Raw genomic sequence first — 17,663 nt, forward strand, 5'->3', positions numbered from 1 at the left:
AAAATACAAAAAATCCTGTTTTTTTTTTGGCTAGGCATGAGCTGGTATGAGATTCCCATGGTTTGTGTTGAGTAAAAACATTTTTATTGTATTTAAAGAAAAATAAAACAAGATAATTAGATTTTTACATATGGATATAAGCATAAGTTTGGTATAAACACCTTTTTGAAATGATTAGTACTTAAACGTGTTTGGTATGCAAAAAACGATTAGCTGGTAGAAACAGGAGAGAACATAAATTAATAAGATTAAGGTTTGGCTTCACAGGACTTAATGATTCATTTATATTTATTTATGATAAATAAACATGATACAGCATGATGGGAAGATTGTGGAGAAAAAGAAACAATAGAAGATGTTATATTAGAATGTGAGAAATATGAAAAAGTAAGAAGAGAAATGTTTTAGAAAAGATTCAAGAAAAAAATTATGTAGTAAACAAATTGCAGAAAGATTCAGAAAGTAAAATTATTATAAGTATGATTAAGTTTTTTTTAAAATCACAAAGTTTATTAATGGAATTTAAGGATAGCAAGAAATTAAGTAGGATCAAACGACAATCATTCTGTACCACACTCCATATCAGTAGGTGGTGGTAATGCGCATCTTTTGTTTTTTTTTTACCACCTGCCAAATAAACTCCACGAAGAAGAAGCAGAAGAAGAATATTAGCTGGTAAATTAGCCTAGCTGTTAGCTCGCACATAGTTTGCAAACTGCAATTTTAACACAGCAATACCTTAATAAGAGTGATGGGTGTCACTCCTTTACTTTAAGAGACATGAACACCCCTTTCCAAACAACTTTATTTCATTTTTTTTGTAAGCAGAGAGAATGTGTAGTAGCTTTCTCTCAGCCAGCTGGCTGGCAGTGTGCAGCAACAAGTGAAGGCAGGGTATTGCTGCATTACTCTATGCCCTACATAGCTGAAGAAAACTCTGGTCACTCTGGCATCTCTAAAAAAAAAGATATTTAGGTGGTAGGAACCACATTATGGATTTTTTGTGTGGTTTTTGAAACTGTATCTTTTTAAAACATTGGTATATCTTGATACGGGTAACTGGCCCAAGCATACACGCAGCATTGTCTTACATTTTATCCCTCTTGAAATCTTTTATTGTGGCATTAGGTAACATTTCATCAACCTTTCCAACAATCCAACCATCTTTTCTTGGGGCTTTCTTGAGCCGTGATCTTGACTTTTCATTTTAGTATCTGGCTATTTTCAAAATAATGTTTCTTTTTCTTTGTTTGCTTGTTAAACATCTCACTTTTGACCCATTTATTATTCGTAAAAACAATAGTCAATTTTGTTCCCAAAAAGAACAACTTAGCAAAGAACGATTTCATCTTGGGTTTTTAGGCACTTTATTTCCAGCAGTATGTCAAAAAGGCAAACCTCATCCCCATTTTCTTGAGTTGCATATCTTAAATCTTGAGGAATGCAGACATGAAAAAGTGTTTTAGCACCTAAAAGGTGATTCCCAAGGAGCAGCTGTTAAAAGTAACGAAGGTCAGCAGAAGGATCTCCCTGGTCCTCAGTCAGGTTTCTGAATATTTTTTCTTAATTCTTGTAGATATTGTTTTCAGATCCATTTTTTCTTCCATCCTCTACATTTCCACCTTCCAAATTTTAGTTCTGGTAAAAGGACTGGTAAAACATGAGTGGAAAAAAAGACCAAATAAAAACTTGAAATAACAAATTCTGTTTAGCTACTGATCAAGAAATCCTAAAAATTTGTTTTTAAAAATTTCAGTCTGCGTGAAAGAAAAACATGAAGAAAGTCAAGATGGTTCAAAACCTTTGCGAACCACTAAAATATATATTTTTCTGACTTCTCTAACTGGATTTAACATTACAAAACAAAATATATTTCTTCCAGAGAGTCTGAAGGAATGCAGTCATGTGCTGAGGTAACAGAGCTGCAGGGATGGACAACAACCTTTTAATATTTAATGTATTCATTCTGGTATCTGAGAGGTGGTAGCAACCAAAGCATTACACTGCAAAAAACGGAACTAAGAGTAAATAAAATTTGTCCTTGATTTGAACACACATTTAAATGATCTGCCAATGCAATAAGATTTTTGCAAAATAAGATCAACTCATCTCCATCACCCCTTTTTAAGTGCAGTACATTTAATTATCTTATTTTATGGGTCAAAATACATGCAGATAATCTTATGTACCCGCTAAAATCAAGGGCAAATACACTCATTTCAAGAAAACTGTACTTACCTTCAGTTCCTTTTTCTCAGTGTAACTTTTGGATTTTGGGTTAGCAGCATCCTCATCCCCCATTACTCCCGCCATGCATGAGCCTCGCTGCTCACCTCTCCGCCTGAATGGTTACAAGGTAACAGCAGACAGGTGTTACGTTAAACAGACAGTGTCACCTCCCAGATAAGAAGGGACCCCCATGCCATCATTACAGGAATACTGAGGCCCTCCTTTTGTTCACAAGCCTATAAGCAGACAGGTGGTGCAGTAAGGGGGACCATTGTCCATGTGACAGTCATGTTTTCCTTCTGTCCCATCCGCTTGTTGGAATCTGGGAACTCACTGTTTTGAGGTTTTCTGACTCTTCTTTCATATATTCTCTCTCTTTCTCTCTGTTTCCCAGCACTCGCTTCAAGTAATTAGCTGCACTACATCTGAATATAATTAAAGTGTCAGGTTTCAACAAGTCCTGTTTGTTCCCAGACACGTGAAAAACAAGAGAGGACACCTCTGTCTGAAACTTTATTGTGGTTCTCCTTCTTGGTGGGTCCTGAAATAACGCCGTAAATCTGCACATGTGTGTCAACGGGTTACGGCATCTGTCCGCCTGAGTAAACTTCAGGTTTGGGTTCCTGCCAGCTCCAAGCCTCCATTGTTCCTGTATTTGTCTGACACGTCCTCCCACTGATCCCCAGGCTGCCGTGTTGGCAATCGTTTGCCTCCGTCTGGCCTGCCTGCGTTCTGAATACATGCAGAGAGGTGCAGAAGACGTCCCAATGCTGCCGCTCGTCCAGAAGGGCAACAACTCGATCCCGTATGCATGGATTCTGTTGTTCTGTGCTGCAGCGAACAGCAGAATCCATGCATCTCTAGCAACGTTTGACCTAGAGGCAGTCGGTGCATTGCTGGGCCAGCTGAAACTCTTTGATGCATGTTTAATTTGTCACAAAATCTGCTGATCCTCGTTGCTTTATGTTTGAGCAGACTTTCGTTTGAGCGATCATGATCAATGGTTTCCCATTGATCCCACTGAGGATTTTTCAAAGTCTGATTTTGGACTTTGCATAAATCTTTTGCAGACGAGTCATTGTTAATTTTTGGGTGTTTTAAGGGTCGTGAACAAACTGAAATTTTAATATTTTTACACAGCCCCCCCACGAAACTGCAAGCCTCTGGAACAGTTTGGTGTGAAGCTATGAAAAGTGGTAGATAGAACATAAAAAAACAACATTATACATCCTATTTTTACCAACTCAACCCAGAGATTACGACAAATTGGCTTCAAACATGGCCAGGCTTATCTCAAAGCATGGGGGATTAAAGGTTTTAAAAACCTTTAATCTCCATGAAACAGGAGATTTTTATAACTCGCAGATAGAAAGTCAGAGTCATACCAAGGTCGCCGTAGTTTAAATACATACTTTTCCTTTTAATCAGTAATTTCTCACTTTCTGTTCCTTTGAGATAGAAATACAATGTGACACGATGGCCGTTGTCCCTTAGCGACATCTCACGATGGTTAAGCCGAGAGAAAATTACATTTTAATAAAGTGCTTCTGTGTCGTGCTTCATAAGTCAGAAAGTGACACCAAATAATCTGCTGCTTTTTAAAAATATGCCTGTATTCAAAATCAAAGCAATAATTACGTTGTTTTCTGTATAAAAGCATTTCTCCATTCTTTAAAAAAAGGAGTGTAATAATACTGGGAAGAACTTAAAACTACTTTATTACTTTATTCAGTGATTATTTGTACATTTGGGGTCTGTTTGCTTGCATCCATTCATGCGGATCCATATTTAGTTTCTTAGTATCTAGAAACTAAATATATTTTAAAAGAATAAAGCAGACAGCTGAATGGACTCAGAAAGGTGGAGTTTTGGTTGCAGCAGACAGGATTTCTGGAGATGAACGACAATTAGAACAAACTGTATATTCGTCAGGAATCTGGGAACAACCACAGAGCCGTTTACTCGTTGAGAAGGTGCAATACTGAGCGTTTATGTTGTGAATGGAGTTTAAACAGATGTAATCCTCCTCATATTAGGCAACCTGGGTATGTTGAAACAATCAAGGGAGAACAGTTGTGTGTTTTTATTCTGTTTAACCCACTAACTGGACAATAAAGTGTTGACACTCCTTTTTCACTTTTTAACAAAAGCAAAACATCTCCACTACAGACGAAAAGGAACATAATCTCTCTCTTAGCTTTCCATAAAAGTTGAGAGGTCTGGTTTACAGGAACCACAATAACTGCAGCTGCGATAAACGAGGCTGGATGAAGGTTTGTCTTGCCACCGTGCACAGAGAGGAGGATAATAGCAGAGAAAGCTGTGATGCACCAACATCAAAAGTCTTTCCACAACCTGACAGCCCTAAATCCAGTTCACATTAATGACAAGAAAAATAAGGATGTTAACAAAAATATTTGTTTCCCGTTTCCTTCACCTTGTTCTCGTTCCTGCTTAAAGGCTGCCGCTATGAATCTGCCCATCTTTCAGTTATTTTCTAAGAGCCATCACCGGACACAGGGCGATGAAAAACCCCGCTTTATGCAAAAGTGACGAGAGATTAATGGACATTTTCTTCCAGCGCTCTGAATTCTTCCCCTGTCTCTTTGTTGCCCCCCCGGTCTACCTGACCGTGCTTCTTATCGGGTTCCCCGATCAGCACAAAGCAGGAACATCCCTCCACATCCTCCTGCCTGCATGTACAAGCGCACGCCTCCGTGTTCAGGTGTGTCCTCGGCTCTTTGGCCTGGAGTTCAGACGGGGCTGTCTGGACGCGGATGAGCGAGGCAGGAATGCTGAGGGAAGAGAGGAGAAGATGAATGACGGCTCTCTTTCTGAGCCCAAGCAAAAAAATCACACAGTTTAACCATGCTGGTCTATGCTTCGTAAAAGTACACAGCACAGCGACTAGAATGTACTCCAGTGAACGTCCCAGTGTCCAGCCCTGGTTAAAAATGTGTTTTTGTTTCACTTTTGGATGGACAAAACAGAAAAGGTGTATTTTATTAGGAAAAGTCTGGTGTATGTCATGTAAAATAACTTCACTGTTTGACCGACCGCTGTGTCTGCTGTCCTACAGAGCCTTCGGTGTACTTTGAAGAGCCTGAATATGTAGCGGAGGAGAGCTCAGGCTACGTGGAGGTGAAGGTCTGGAGGACAGGCACCGACCTGTCCAAGACCGCCTCGGTCACCGTTCGCTCCAGGAAGAGCGATCCTGTCTCTGCAGAAGGTAACGGAGGCAGGCTGATAAAATAAAACCCACGACTGCCGGTCAGAATAATAACGCCACCTTCCTCCCTGTGTCTCTTAGCTGGACTCGACTATGTCGGCATTAGTCGCAACCTGGACTTTGCGCCCGGAGTGACCATGCAGACATTTAGGGTGACCATCTTGGACGACCTGGGTCAGCCTAGACTGGAGGGGCCCGAGACCTTTGACCTCGTGCTGAGGATGCCCATGAACGCCGTTTTAGGAGAACCGAGCAAGACGACCATCACCATCAACGACACGGTCACTGACTGTGAGTGGAGAAGTTCTAATGTCGATCTGAAAAATCAGCAGTCTAAAAAAAAAAGGCTTGATTTTAGATAGTACTTGTATTTATAATGATAATAATAATAATTAGAATAGAATAAACACAAGTAATACATTCAGTATATTTTAAGTCATTTTGTGTCTATTATTAAATAATTAAAATACTCAATCCTGGCACGTGTAATCAACATTAGTTTTATTTCTAATGTCATTAAAAATAACTGTAAATAAATGTTAAACTTTTTTATGTTTAATAATAAACCCTCAGTAAGTTTCTGCAGATTTCTCTTCCTGTTAGGAGTCATGTATGTGTGTGTATGTATATATATATATATATATATATATATATAAATAAATATATATATATATATATATATATATATATATTTTTATATATATATTTTTATATATATATATATATATATATATATATATATATATATATATATATATATATATATATATATATATATATATATATATATAAATACCCACGACATATGTCAAGCTCTTTTTGTCAAGTTCTTTTTTAATGTGTGCAGACATTTGGTGAATGTCAGGACATGTGCAAAATTGGTCCAGAAGCAGGTAAAAACCTTTAAACAAGCCCAAAAGAAGAAAATTAAACAATTATAAATCCATAAGTTAATTTACTTAAATTAATTCCACTTAAACTACCAAGGAAATGGTAAACTATATAAACAATACAAAGCAAACCACTGTGAATCAAACCCACAAAGTTATCAAAGTTAAATGAACAAGTAACTAACTTAAGTTCTTTAACTTTAAAATACATTTCAAATAAATATTTACAATTACACAATTACATTTATTTAAATATACAAATCTCTACTTTTCAATATTAGTCATAAATATTTATTTTATAAATATAAATAGCTTTCAGTTGTTATTATTTTTCATATGATGCCATGTTAATTAACAGTTAAACTTAACATCCAAATCCACTATTCAACAACACAACAATCAGTACAAACATTATGTTAAACATTTTTAAATGATTATCCAGAAAATTTTTCATTATAATTATAAAATTTTTGCATTATAATGCACCTAAAGGAACCCAGGACCCAATGCTCCAGCCAAAGGTCTAACAATGGGTCTACGGGTTTCATCCTGATAGTTAATGACAGTCGAGGTTAGTCCATGCGTCTCATAATGGACATGAGCAGCGTATCTGCTGAGCTGGCCCTCAGGACATCGACCCAAACATTCAGGGACCTACAGTCATTATTTCTGGCTCAACGTATGATGATTGTTTTGCTTTCAGTGCCAAAGGTTCAGTTTAAGGAGGGCAGCTACAAGGTGGATGAATCTGACGGCGAAGTGACAGCCACGGTGTATCGCAGTGGAGACATCAGCCTCAGATCCACAGTGCGCTGCTACACCCGGCAGGGCTCTGCTCAGGTCATGATGGACTACAGCGAGAGGCCGAACACCGACGCCTCCATCATCACCTTTCTGCCAGGTGCACTGAGCCCCGACACACACCTCACCCGTCCTCGCTGTCAACTCTCCCGTTATTGAAATGTTTTCTCACACGTCAGGTGAGTCGGAGAAGCCGTGTGTGGTCGGCCTGATGGAAGACGCCGTCCACGAGGAAGATGAGGAGTTTCGCTTGGTGCTGGGGAGTCCGAAGAGCGTGTCCCCGTATGGCGCCTCCATCGGGGAGCAGAAGGACGCGCTGGTCACCATCACGGATGAGAAAGACAGTACGTGCTCCCCAGAATGAAATTATTATTTCAGATGTTAAATCATCTGTTTTGGTAAAGCTTTGCTCTAGATTTTATTTATCACACTGAAATTTAGCAAGGAAATATGACCAAGGTGTGTAATTTTACCCAATCTGAAAACAGCCATATCCATTTCTCACTTTTGGTGATGGCACATCTGGTCGAGGATGTACCAACAGCCTTACAATAAATTCAGATTAATCTGCAGTAACAATTTCACACCGAAAATGTAGAAAAATCCTGAGAGAGTGGCGCATTACTGCGTTTGCCATAGTGCTCTGCTTGATATACATGTAAAAAAAAAAAAAACTTTGTTAGATATTATTTTGGGATTATTTGAAGTTCAATGGACGCAGAAACGGAAAAGTAGAAGAGAGACAGAAAGGAAGAGAAAAAGATGAGACAAAATGCTAAAAGGGAGAAAAGGGGCCTAAAAATAGAGGAAAGGAAAAAGAGAGATCCTCTGAGTCTGTTTCTACACCTGCAAAGAGAGCTACAAAAGAACAGCAAAACCATAAAGTATTACAGGTACAAATAACCAACGCCTTGATGACATCACTGAAAAATGCGTAGCATTGTTTAACAACAAGATGTATATATGGACAGTTAAAGCTAATTATAGGGTTTTTATCTGTGTAGAAGTGAATCTGTAAGCTCCTGGATTTAAGCACCTGTAGGTGTTTGTAAGAGTGCACTTGTGTCTGTAAGGTTTATCCATTAGAAAAATGCTCAGTAGTGGTTGTAAGGCTCCCAGAGCAAAGGAGACCCCCCCCCCCCCCCCCCATCAGCCACAGTGCTGAAGGCCCTGGAAGCTGTGGCGACGAGCCCGCGGGATTTGCACCTCACGAAACTCACAGGTTTTATGAAAAGTATAAACCTTTTCTTTTTGAAGTTGATCAGGTTTTCTAGGAACTGATGAGCAACCTTCTGTTCCCCTGGGGTATGAATGTGAGGTGACACAGGAGCTTCCTTTACCCGCCGGCTACAAGTTTGTTTTGCCCCGACACACTGAGGAGGATGGCAAATTGGAGATTAAAGAGCAGCAAGTGAGGGTCGTTCTCAATAACACCCAACAGACACCATCAACATAATTTTAAAAAAAAGCCTTTTTTGCCCCAATAATTTTATTTTGCTCATGGAACAAACACGCAGGCCGGGTTGGTGCGAAGCGAGGGATGAGCGTGTGAAAGGAAAACTGGTGCCCACTGTTAGGTACAGTGGAGGGTCTGTGATGCTGTGGGCCTGGTTTTATTTTAAATCCCCTTTGCAACCTTGTTAGATTACTCAGGATCATTAACTTTTCTTTTTTTTTTTTCATATCCAAAGACATTTCACATAAAAATCTGTTGGCCCTACCAAGAACATCAGGTCACTGTTGGGTCTGTCAGCGAGATGATGATCCACAATTTATTTCTAAATTGTTGCAGAAATTATTAATCAGACTGAAATCCTGTAGAAAATCTACTGACAAGGGGAGATCTCTCTCTCTCTCTCTCTCTCTCTCTCTCTCTCTCTCTCTCTCTCTCTCTCTCTCTCTCTCTCTCTCTCTCTCTCTCTCTCTCTCTCTCTCTCTCTGTGTGCTGCAACTTGGCAAGAATGTTAAAGTACAAAACTGAAGGACTCAAGGATTAGAAGACTTGAAAATTATTATATCTTTTAAAACTTTTGCTTTCATCCTTGAAACTGAGCTTCTTTGCTGCCGTCTTAGCCAGAAATCTCATATAAATAAACAAGCTTATTCCAAACTGTGGTTAATTGAGAGTGAAGGGAACTTAATGCCATCCCATTTGCAAAGAAAAAAATAACAATTTAAAGCAGTAGTACTAATAATGATGCCTCTGGTGCTTTTGTTCAAAATCATATATTCATTGAATACATAAACTAAAATGAAATGGATCTTCTGAGATCCTCTTACTCCAGTAAAAGATGGATTCATCGTAGCGTTCTTTCCCACAGGTGCTGATAAACCTGGACAGCACTGTGTTTCTGTGATGATGAGTTAAACTCAATAGATTTGTGTGGACAAATAAGCTCATTAACGTGTTTGTTGTCTGTTTTTAGAGCCCATCATTCGTTTCTCTGAGATCAAATACAGCGTGCGTGAACCTCAGGTCAAAGGTGAGGTGGCCAGAGTGAAGATTCCCATCCTGCGATTTGGAGACACGTCAAAACTGTCCGTGGTGAGGGTGCACACGAAGGACGGCTCTGCAACCTCCGGAGAGGATTACAACCCGCTGTCCGAGGGTAAGGGGCCCCGGTTTGGGTTTCTGCAGGGACGCCGCTCCGCTGATCGCCGGCTTACCTTCCGCTCTGTGTTTAAGACGTGGACTTCAAGGAAGGCGACAAGGAACGTTTTGTTGAAATCGAGATCCTGTACGACGGTCAGCGGGAGATGAGAGAGGCCTTCACGGTGCACATGAAGCCTGACGACAACATGGTGGCTGAGGTACAGGTGAGTTAAAGCACCGGCGCACTGACAACAAACAGAAACCAGCCTTCATCCGGGGCGTGTGTGCGCACGAGAGCACGCGTCCCGCCGTGTCAGCCTGCGTTAAAATAGGCACGCGGCAGCTGGCGGTGCTGTCAGCACAGCCCAAGCTCAGGCCTTTAAAAAGCGTCTCCCTCTGGAATGAGATGCTGAGGGGAATGTCCCTGCACAGCCCAACAGAAGACAAAGCTATAAACAGAACTGGGACACTCGAACCCAAACGCGCTGCAGTCGCCGCATGCCATTCAGGTTAGAAATAGCTTGCCGCTCGCCAAATTGTTTTGTGCTTCATTATATTGTAATTAAAACTGTAAATCCCACGGAGAGCTCGGTGATCTCTATTTTAAATCTGTGGAATCCCGCACGCTCTCATCCGCTTACAGATGGTGTCAAGAGTCTGAAAGACGGATAAGAATTAAAATCGGGCGCAGAAACAATCGTATTACCCCCTGAAACACGGGGAGAGACTTTATGACTTGAGTTAAATATTTGAAAAACTTTCTCACGGGTGTAGGTAGTAAAATTATTTTTAAGAATGACCAAAGTTAGAGACATTTAAGATGATTAACAAAAGAAAAGAAAAAAGAAAAGTGAGTCCCTCCAGAGCTAAACCAGTAGAGAAACAGAACTGCTGATGTCTGCCCATTATTTCAGCCAATCTTTATACTGTTAAATTATCAATTTAATAAAAAATTGGTTGGAATGAGGAATCAAATTTTATCACGTTACAAATTTAGTGTTTCGGTTGGATTTCACATGAGCGTCGGTGAAGAAACCGCATCGTGAAGACCAAGGTACTCAGCAGACCGGTCAGGAATGAAGTTGTGGACAAGCTAACTGCACAGTTAGGTTGTAAAATCAAATAAAAAAATCTAATAAAATAATAATCCAGGCTTTAAACGTCTCGCTCTGTTCAATCGAACATCTGGAAACGGGAAGAGCATGGCATAACCACAAACCTCCAGATAAACTGACAGGCCGAGCCAGGGGAGCATTTAATCAGAGACACAGCTGAGATGTCTGTGGTAACTCTGGGGGAGCTGCAGAGATTCGCTGCTCAGGTGGGAGACAATTAGCTACGTGTTCCACAAATCTGACTTTAAAGGAAGTGTCCAGTTTGCCACAACTCATGTAATGAAACAACACAGATATAAAAGAGGAGGAAAAAGGGTCCTGCTCTTACCTTTTCCCCCTGAATATTGTATTTTCTATAATAGATTGTAGATTGCTGCTCTTCTTGCTGTTACACGTCTGCCTGTTTTTTTTACACGACGCAAGCGTTGGAATCCAAAGTCAAACTCCTTGTTAGTGCCAATGAACTTGGTGCATATGTTTGATCCTGATTCTGAAGGCGTGGCACAACGCTGACGTTGCATATATCCCTGAACAGCATGCCCAGGTTAAAACGTGACGGTGGAGCGTCATGCTGTGCCGATGCTTTCCATCAGCAGGGCCAAGAAGAAAAACATAGAAGAAAACTTGTTGGAGGCTGAGAAAGACTTGGGAATGCTGGGAATGTTCACCTTCTAGCAGGAACAACATAACGCTTTAGATGAAAACGTTTAAACTACCCAGTCAGAGTCCAGAACGAGATACACAACCGTTGCCTAACAGCATGATGTAATGTAGGGAATTCAATTTGGTCACGGCAAACAAACCTTTTGCTTGTTAAAATGTGATAAACCTAAGAATTAATTACCACAATTAATTAATATGGCAGCATGTGAAAAGAAACATAATCTAAGTGTTAGGGCTGGATGATAATTGCATAACTATATCGATCGATAGACGTATATCAATGATAGGAAAAAGAGTCAATAAAAAGTTCAATAGAATAACAGTTTTCCTTCCTTTTGCATTCTATCATGTAGGTTAATATTATATCGTTAGATCCTTCCAACCAATTACAACGCAGACCCAGGAACCAAGCCCCGCCCCCTTGAGGGCATTCAGAGAGCATGTTTTCTTTTTAATTTTTCAAAAACTTGCAGTTTTGGTAAAAAGTTGTTTGAATAAAGGGTTGAGTTTGAATTCAATGTTTATGTTTTCTGTATCTAAAAATAGGTCGCTAAGCAACAGCATAAAATATCCAGGGCTGCACTTAAAATGTTTTATATTAGTTGATAATTATCAATATCGATTAATATGATTTCTATTTTATCTATATGCTTTTTTTTCTATATCGTCCAGCGCTACTAAGTGTGATGAAATAACCATAAAGTCCCATTTGAGAAAAATGAAAATAAATATATGTGTGGTTTAAAAGAAATGAGCAGATTAAATCTCTTCACTAGAAGCCGGGTGTAAGAAGTGGAGAGAAAATAGATCACCTTAATAATATCCCTTAAAATGATGCGAGTAATTGTGAGGAAACGTCTAGAAGTAATAGTAAAGTAATAGTAATAGTAATATAAACGTCATCTATAAAAAAAAGGATAATCTTTTTTGATTGATTTAAAAAAATGTCAGGCTTTCAAATTTTCTTTGTACCGCAATTGATACGTTAGGACATTTTCCTCATGTTTTCTACATTTTTATATAGGGAGTGTAATATATATTAATTTGTATGTTGTAAATTATATGTTCAGGAAAAATATTGACTTTGTTATATATATTTTTTTTATCTAAATATTTGTATCGAAAATGATGCATTTGGAGTTATAGGGATAATGAGAGACCTGCAGCCTGATTGGTGGCCGTCTGCTTTGAGGTAGATGGATCTGAGCACAAACTCAGACTCACAAAGCAGACCGACGTACCGTGAGAAGCACAAACCAAAGAAAAGCCTTCAGTGAACGAACGGAGGCCGATTATGATCTGAACGTTGCCGTTATCACCTGTTAGAGAAGCTGCACTGATCGTTTTCCCTTCGCTCGGCAGATGAACAAGGCCATCGTGTACATCGAGGAGATGGACAGCGTTGCAGACGTCACGTTCCCCGCCGTGCCTCATGTGGTGTCCCTCCTCATGTATGATGACACGGCCAGAACCAGAGACAGGCCCAGCCCGCCCAACGGGTACCCTGTGGTGTGCGTGACGGTGGGTACCGCCCTGCTTCCTCTGGTCCGTCGCCTTCAGTCATCTCGGAGCTGACTCAAAATCTCTTCCTCTTTTGTTTCCAGGCCTGCAACCCAAAGTACCACGACTTTGACAAAACAGGCTCCATCTGCTCCGCGGAGAGCATCAACGACACTCTGACCCAGTACCGCTGGCTGATCAGCGCTCCCACCGGACCGGACGGCGTGACCAGCCCCATGAGGGAGGTGGACACCAACACCTTCTTCACCAACACCAAGTCCATCACCTTGGATTCGATCTACTTTCAAGCTGGTTCCAGAGTTCAGTGTGCGGCAAGAGCCTTCAACGCCAACGGAGACGCCGGCTTAGAGCTGTCCAGCCCCATCGTTGTGATCAGCACAGAGGAGGGTGGGTACCGGCGGAGGAGTGCATCGGTTCACACTGATGCCTCTGTGAGTTGACCCGTTGTGGGCCGGCTTTGATTCTTCACAGGAATGTGTCAGCCCCGTGTCCTGGGAACTGTTGGAGCAGAACCGTTCTCTGCCAAGATCCGCTACACGGGTCCAGACGATCCGGACTTCCCAAACCTCATCAAACTGACCGTCAACATGCCTCACATGGACGGTGAGTCTCTTCCTGCGTGGGCATTGTTGTTGCATCGTATCAGAGCAGGCTGTGGCCCCTGTGCTGTTTCTGTCCCCCCCAACTGAATTTGGCCAACCAGCGCTGGTGGCTTTTTGCAGATGGAGACTTTTTATTTTTAATCTAAAAATGTGTTGTGTTTCTTTTGTTGGGGTTGATGTATGGAACAAATTAGATCAGGAGCTAAAAGACTGTACAACAGTAAAAAAGTTTAAAAACATATTTAAAATTATGAATCATGTGAATGCAGTTAAGAGCTTAGATACTTGGTGCGTTACCTTTTTTTTTTTCACCGCAATATGTTAATATTGTAGAATAATACTTTTCCTAAAATCATACGTTGGTATGTATTATAAACGGTGGCCATCTTTTTATCTTCTTTCTTTTTTCTTTTTTTTTTGCTTTCTAGTCCAATGTAAATTTGCTTTGCAGGGTGGGCATTATAAGCTTATTGCTTCTGCCAATACACCCTTTTTCAGACTGTTTTAATTTATGTTATATGGACATATACTGTCTTTATTATATACTTGTGTGTCTGAAATAAAGAAAATCTCTTATAAATCTATTATAGGCAAGTTAAATCTTACAATTGAATGTTTAATTGAATGTTTGGTACAACACAAACGATTTGTCTTTTGAAAAACAATTTTTTTTACATTCGCTTTAATTTCATAGTAAATAGGGCGACTTTTACTCAAACGCAGACTTTGGCGCATTAAAATCTGATTGGAATTCATTTGGTAAAATAGGCTAAAGTTCCTGCTAAGTTACTTTATTATCCTGCAAAGTTACTTTATTCTGGAATCCACTGCAATTCACTGAAATTCTTAAGCTGTATGCAAATGAAATTTCGTTCTGTACGCACTCTGTGCATACAAAATGATAATAAAGTTTGTCTAAGTCTAAATACAGTTTAATATCTTTTCTTAAAATGGTAACATTTTGGTGGGCATGGTTACGAGATTTATTTTTATTCGTTTTTTGGCCCTTGAGCGCTTTCCATTTAACAATTTTGGCCCAATAGCTGAAATTGTATTAGAGAATCCATGTTGAGCCTCTTGTCCTCCGCCAGGAATGCTGCCGGTGATCTCCACCAGACCGCTGTCCAACTTTGAGCTCACCCTGAGCCCGGATGGCACACGCGTGGGGAACCACCGCTGCTCCAACCTGCTGGACTTCAACGAGATCCAAACGGGTTACGGCTTCATCACAGACGCCACCAAGAACCCTGAAATCATCGGGGAGACCTCGCCGTACCAGTACAGCGCCGCCATGCGTTCGGCCAATTCGCTGCGCTTCTACAGGAACCTCAACCTGGAGGCCTGCCTCTGGGAGTTCACCAGCTACTACGACATGTCCGAGCTGCTGAACGACTGCGGGGGATCCATCGGCACCGATGGACAGGTGGACTTTAATCACTCCGTGCTCCGTGACACTGTTTGTGCTGTCAGCTGTGTATTGGGTATCTGCTGGGCTTCACACCTGGGATTGTGTTCTCAGGCTTTCAAGATTTCCTCTTCTTCCTACATCTGTTACGATTTTCTTTAATATTTAATTTGATCCAATCACAGGACATCCATCCGTTATCTATTCCTACTGATCCATGCTAGGTGGCGGAGGGGTTATGGTGTCCTGGTGCCTTACTTGGAAAAGAAGCGGGGAACACCCTGGATAGGTCACCAGCAGGGGCGGTCCTAGACAGGGGCCAACAGGGGCCCATTCCCCTGTAGAAATGGTCCTGGCCCCTGTTATGGCCCCTGTACTAAAGACATGATATTAAATACACTTCTCATAATTATTTGCAATGGCAAAGAAACCATAACTGATTGGTCACTTTGACCAATATTATTATTATTTTTTAGCTATACAGTTTTACTCTACTTAAAAATAATTTAAAACTTAAGATGTTTCTCATTTAGCTTTAGCTGTATTGAGCTTGGGGCAAAGATTTCAACTGCTAGATCAGGGGTCTGAAACCTGCAGTTCCAGAGCCACAAGTGGCTCACATAATATTATTACACAGTTAAATATTGCCATTTTATTGTTGTTTTTTTGTTGTTTTGTTTTTTTGTTCAGTGCCCCTGTGAAAAAACACTTTTTTTTTTGATTGGGCCGAGTTTCAGGTGCATCATGCGACCTGCGTTGTGTCGTATCCAGGGGGTAACGAGGGGCGATTAGCCTCTCACAACCACCGCCTGATTAGGAATCTTATGATTGGATGAAAATCAGACATGTCTGAGATTCAGTCGGCCCTCCTGAGGTGATCGTGAGTGCCTCCTGCTGTTGAACCAGAGCTACAAGAATCTATGAGCCGATTTCCCCCAGACTCGCGCACTGCGCATGTGAAAACAAGGAAATATTTCGTCTTCTCAGACGAAAACATAGGGGAGGAGAGCAGCATGGCGGCGGTACGTGTGACATGGAGTCACTATGGAGGAGCAACTTGTAGGATTACCAAGGCAGCGCATTTCGTTCTAGTAAGCCTCATATTTAACAGCGAGCATCGACACTTCCCACGTTTTTCTTCTTCTACTGTTTACGTTTGGCTTCTGGATAGACGAGTCTGACAAGCGCCATCTCTCTACGGCGCTGAGTCTGAGGTGTGGTTTTTGGACGTACGGTGTGAGCAGTCAGGTTGTATCAGAGCGTCGGGCCGTACAGTAAGAACAGAAATGGAGAGCTGTGAACTTTTAAACCCTGAGGTTTGAGCTGTATGTGAGTACGACGATTGAAAATATCGTACAGTGTACGTCCGGCATTAGAGAGACTATTTAATCGTGCTTTTGGACTGACTAGAAGCCAGAGTACCTGGAGAGAACCCACGCATGCACAGGGAGAACATGCAACAGTTCGTCTTGCTGCAAAGGCAACAGTGCAACCACAGTGCAGCAACCACAGGGCGGCTTTCTAAAAATTACACTGTTGTGCTTATATGCATTTACAAATTGGAATCTCATGTAAGTCGAGTCCTCGAGAGCTTCTATCCTGCAACGTTTAGAACGTCGCTTCTTCACAACACTAGAATCAATTGATGTTCCCAGACCTCTGCAGAGCTGAGGAGGGAATTAAGCCATCTGACTGAGGTGTGCTGGAGATGTTACGCATCTAGAAGTTGCAGAGTAGTATTTCCTGAGGACTGCTCTTGGACACCTCCTGCTGTGGAATAGCGGCTTCTTCCTCTCTGAGCAGCTGTTCAGTCCATGCGGGTACGGGATTTGTTTCTCCGTGGACAGTGACGGTCTCTCACCAGCTTCAGCCAGCATCTTCACAACGTCTTTTGGCTTTTGGCCTCAGCAGCGCATTTCGGTGCAGAAACGCACAAACTGAACCCGTCTGCTTCCCAAAACAGTGTGACGTCTGGACCTCCCGCTGCTTTTTATACTGGAATGTAATCATTTGAACAGATGAACCCCTTCAGGTGTGTGTTCATTTTAACCAGGGATGAACCAGACTTGTTCTTTTCCTGATATTTTGGCTGATTGCCTTTGCTCTCTCAGTGATGTCAACCAAGGAAGCAGGAAGTTTGAAATGTGCTCCCAGGTTACTCAAATCTTGTCAATTAACCAATCAGAAGCTCACGTTGCTGTGATATAATCTCATCTTTCCCAAATCGATCAAACCCCAGTGTATGCAAACCTCTGATTTTGAACACAGGAAATATAATTGAGACTTCTGGAACAACGTGAGACCAAAGTAGAGAGGTACAGCCTTACTACGCAGCACCAAACACAGCTTATCAAAGCAAAGACCTCGTGCCATCTGTCAAGCAAAGTAGTGGAGGAATGATGATTTGGGCCTTTTTTCTGCAGCCACAAGACTCAAGAAGCTTGCTGCCATTGAGATAACCATAAACTTGTCTTTATGCCAAAGTAGTCCAGACTAAAATCTGAGCTCAACTGTCCAACAGCTAAAGCTTGGGCCTAACTGGGTCGTCAGCAGGACAACGGACAAACGACAGCAGTAAATCTACAGCAGAAGGGCTGAGAGAGTCAAGGTGGCCT

At 41.2% G+C, this 17,663-nt stretch overlaps 1 protein-coding gene across 1 annotated transcript in view; it reads left to right on the forward strand.

Annotated features, from left to right (window-relative positions):
• The window catches only part of frem3 (Fras1 related extracellular matrix 3), a 58,295-nt gene that overhangs the window by 32,635 nt on the left and 7,997 nt on the right, over window positions 1-17,663 (forward strand). The window contains exons 7-16 of the mRNA XM_036137542.1: window positions 5,309-5,458; window positions 5,540-5,749; window positions 7,052-7,249; window positions 7,329-7,493; window positions 9,576-9,758; window positions 9,836-9,966; window positions 12,883-13,041; window positions 13,125-13,428; window positions 13,513-13,644; window positions 14,735-15,066. Coding sequence (XP_035993435.1) covers window positions 5,309-5,458; window positions 5,540-5,749; window positions 7,052-7,249; window positions 7,329-7,493; window positions 9,576-9,758; window positions 9,836-9,966; window positions 12,883-13,041; window positions 13,125-13,428; window positions 13,513-13,644; window positions 14,735-15,066 — 1,964 coding nt within the window. The remainder of the gene's footprint in view (window positions 1-5,308; window positions 5,459-5,539; window positions 5,750-7,051; window positions 7,250-7,328; window positions 7,494-9,575; window positions 9,759-9,835; window positions 9,967-12,882; window positions 13,042-13,124; window positions 13,429-13,512; window positions 13,645-14,734; window positions 15,067-17,663) is intronic.

Source organism: Fundulus heteroclitus, chromosome 5 (genome assembly GCF_011125445.2).
Source record: "Fundulus heteroclitus isolate FHET01 chromosome 5, MU-UCD_Fhet_4.1, whole genome shotgun sequence".
In the NCBI taxonomy this organism is placed as follows: Eukaryota; Metazoa; Chordata; class Actinopteri; order Cyprinodontiformes; family Fundulidae; genus Fundulus; species Fundulus heteroclitus.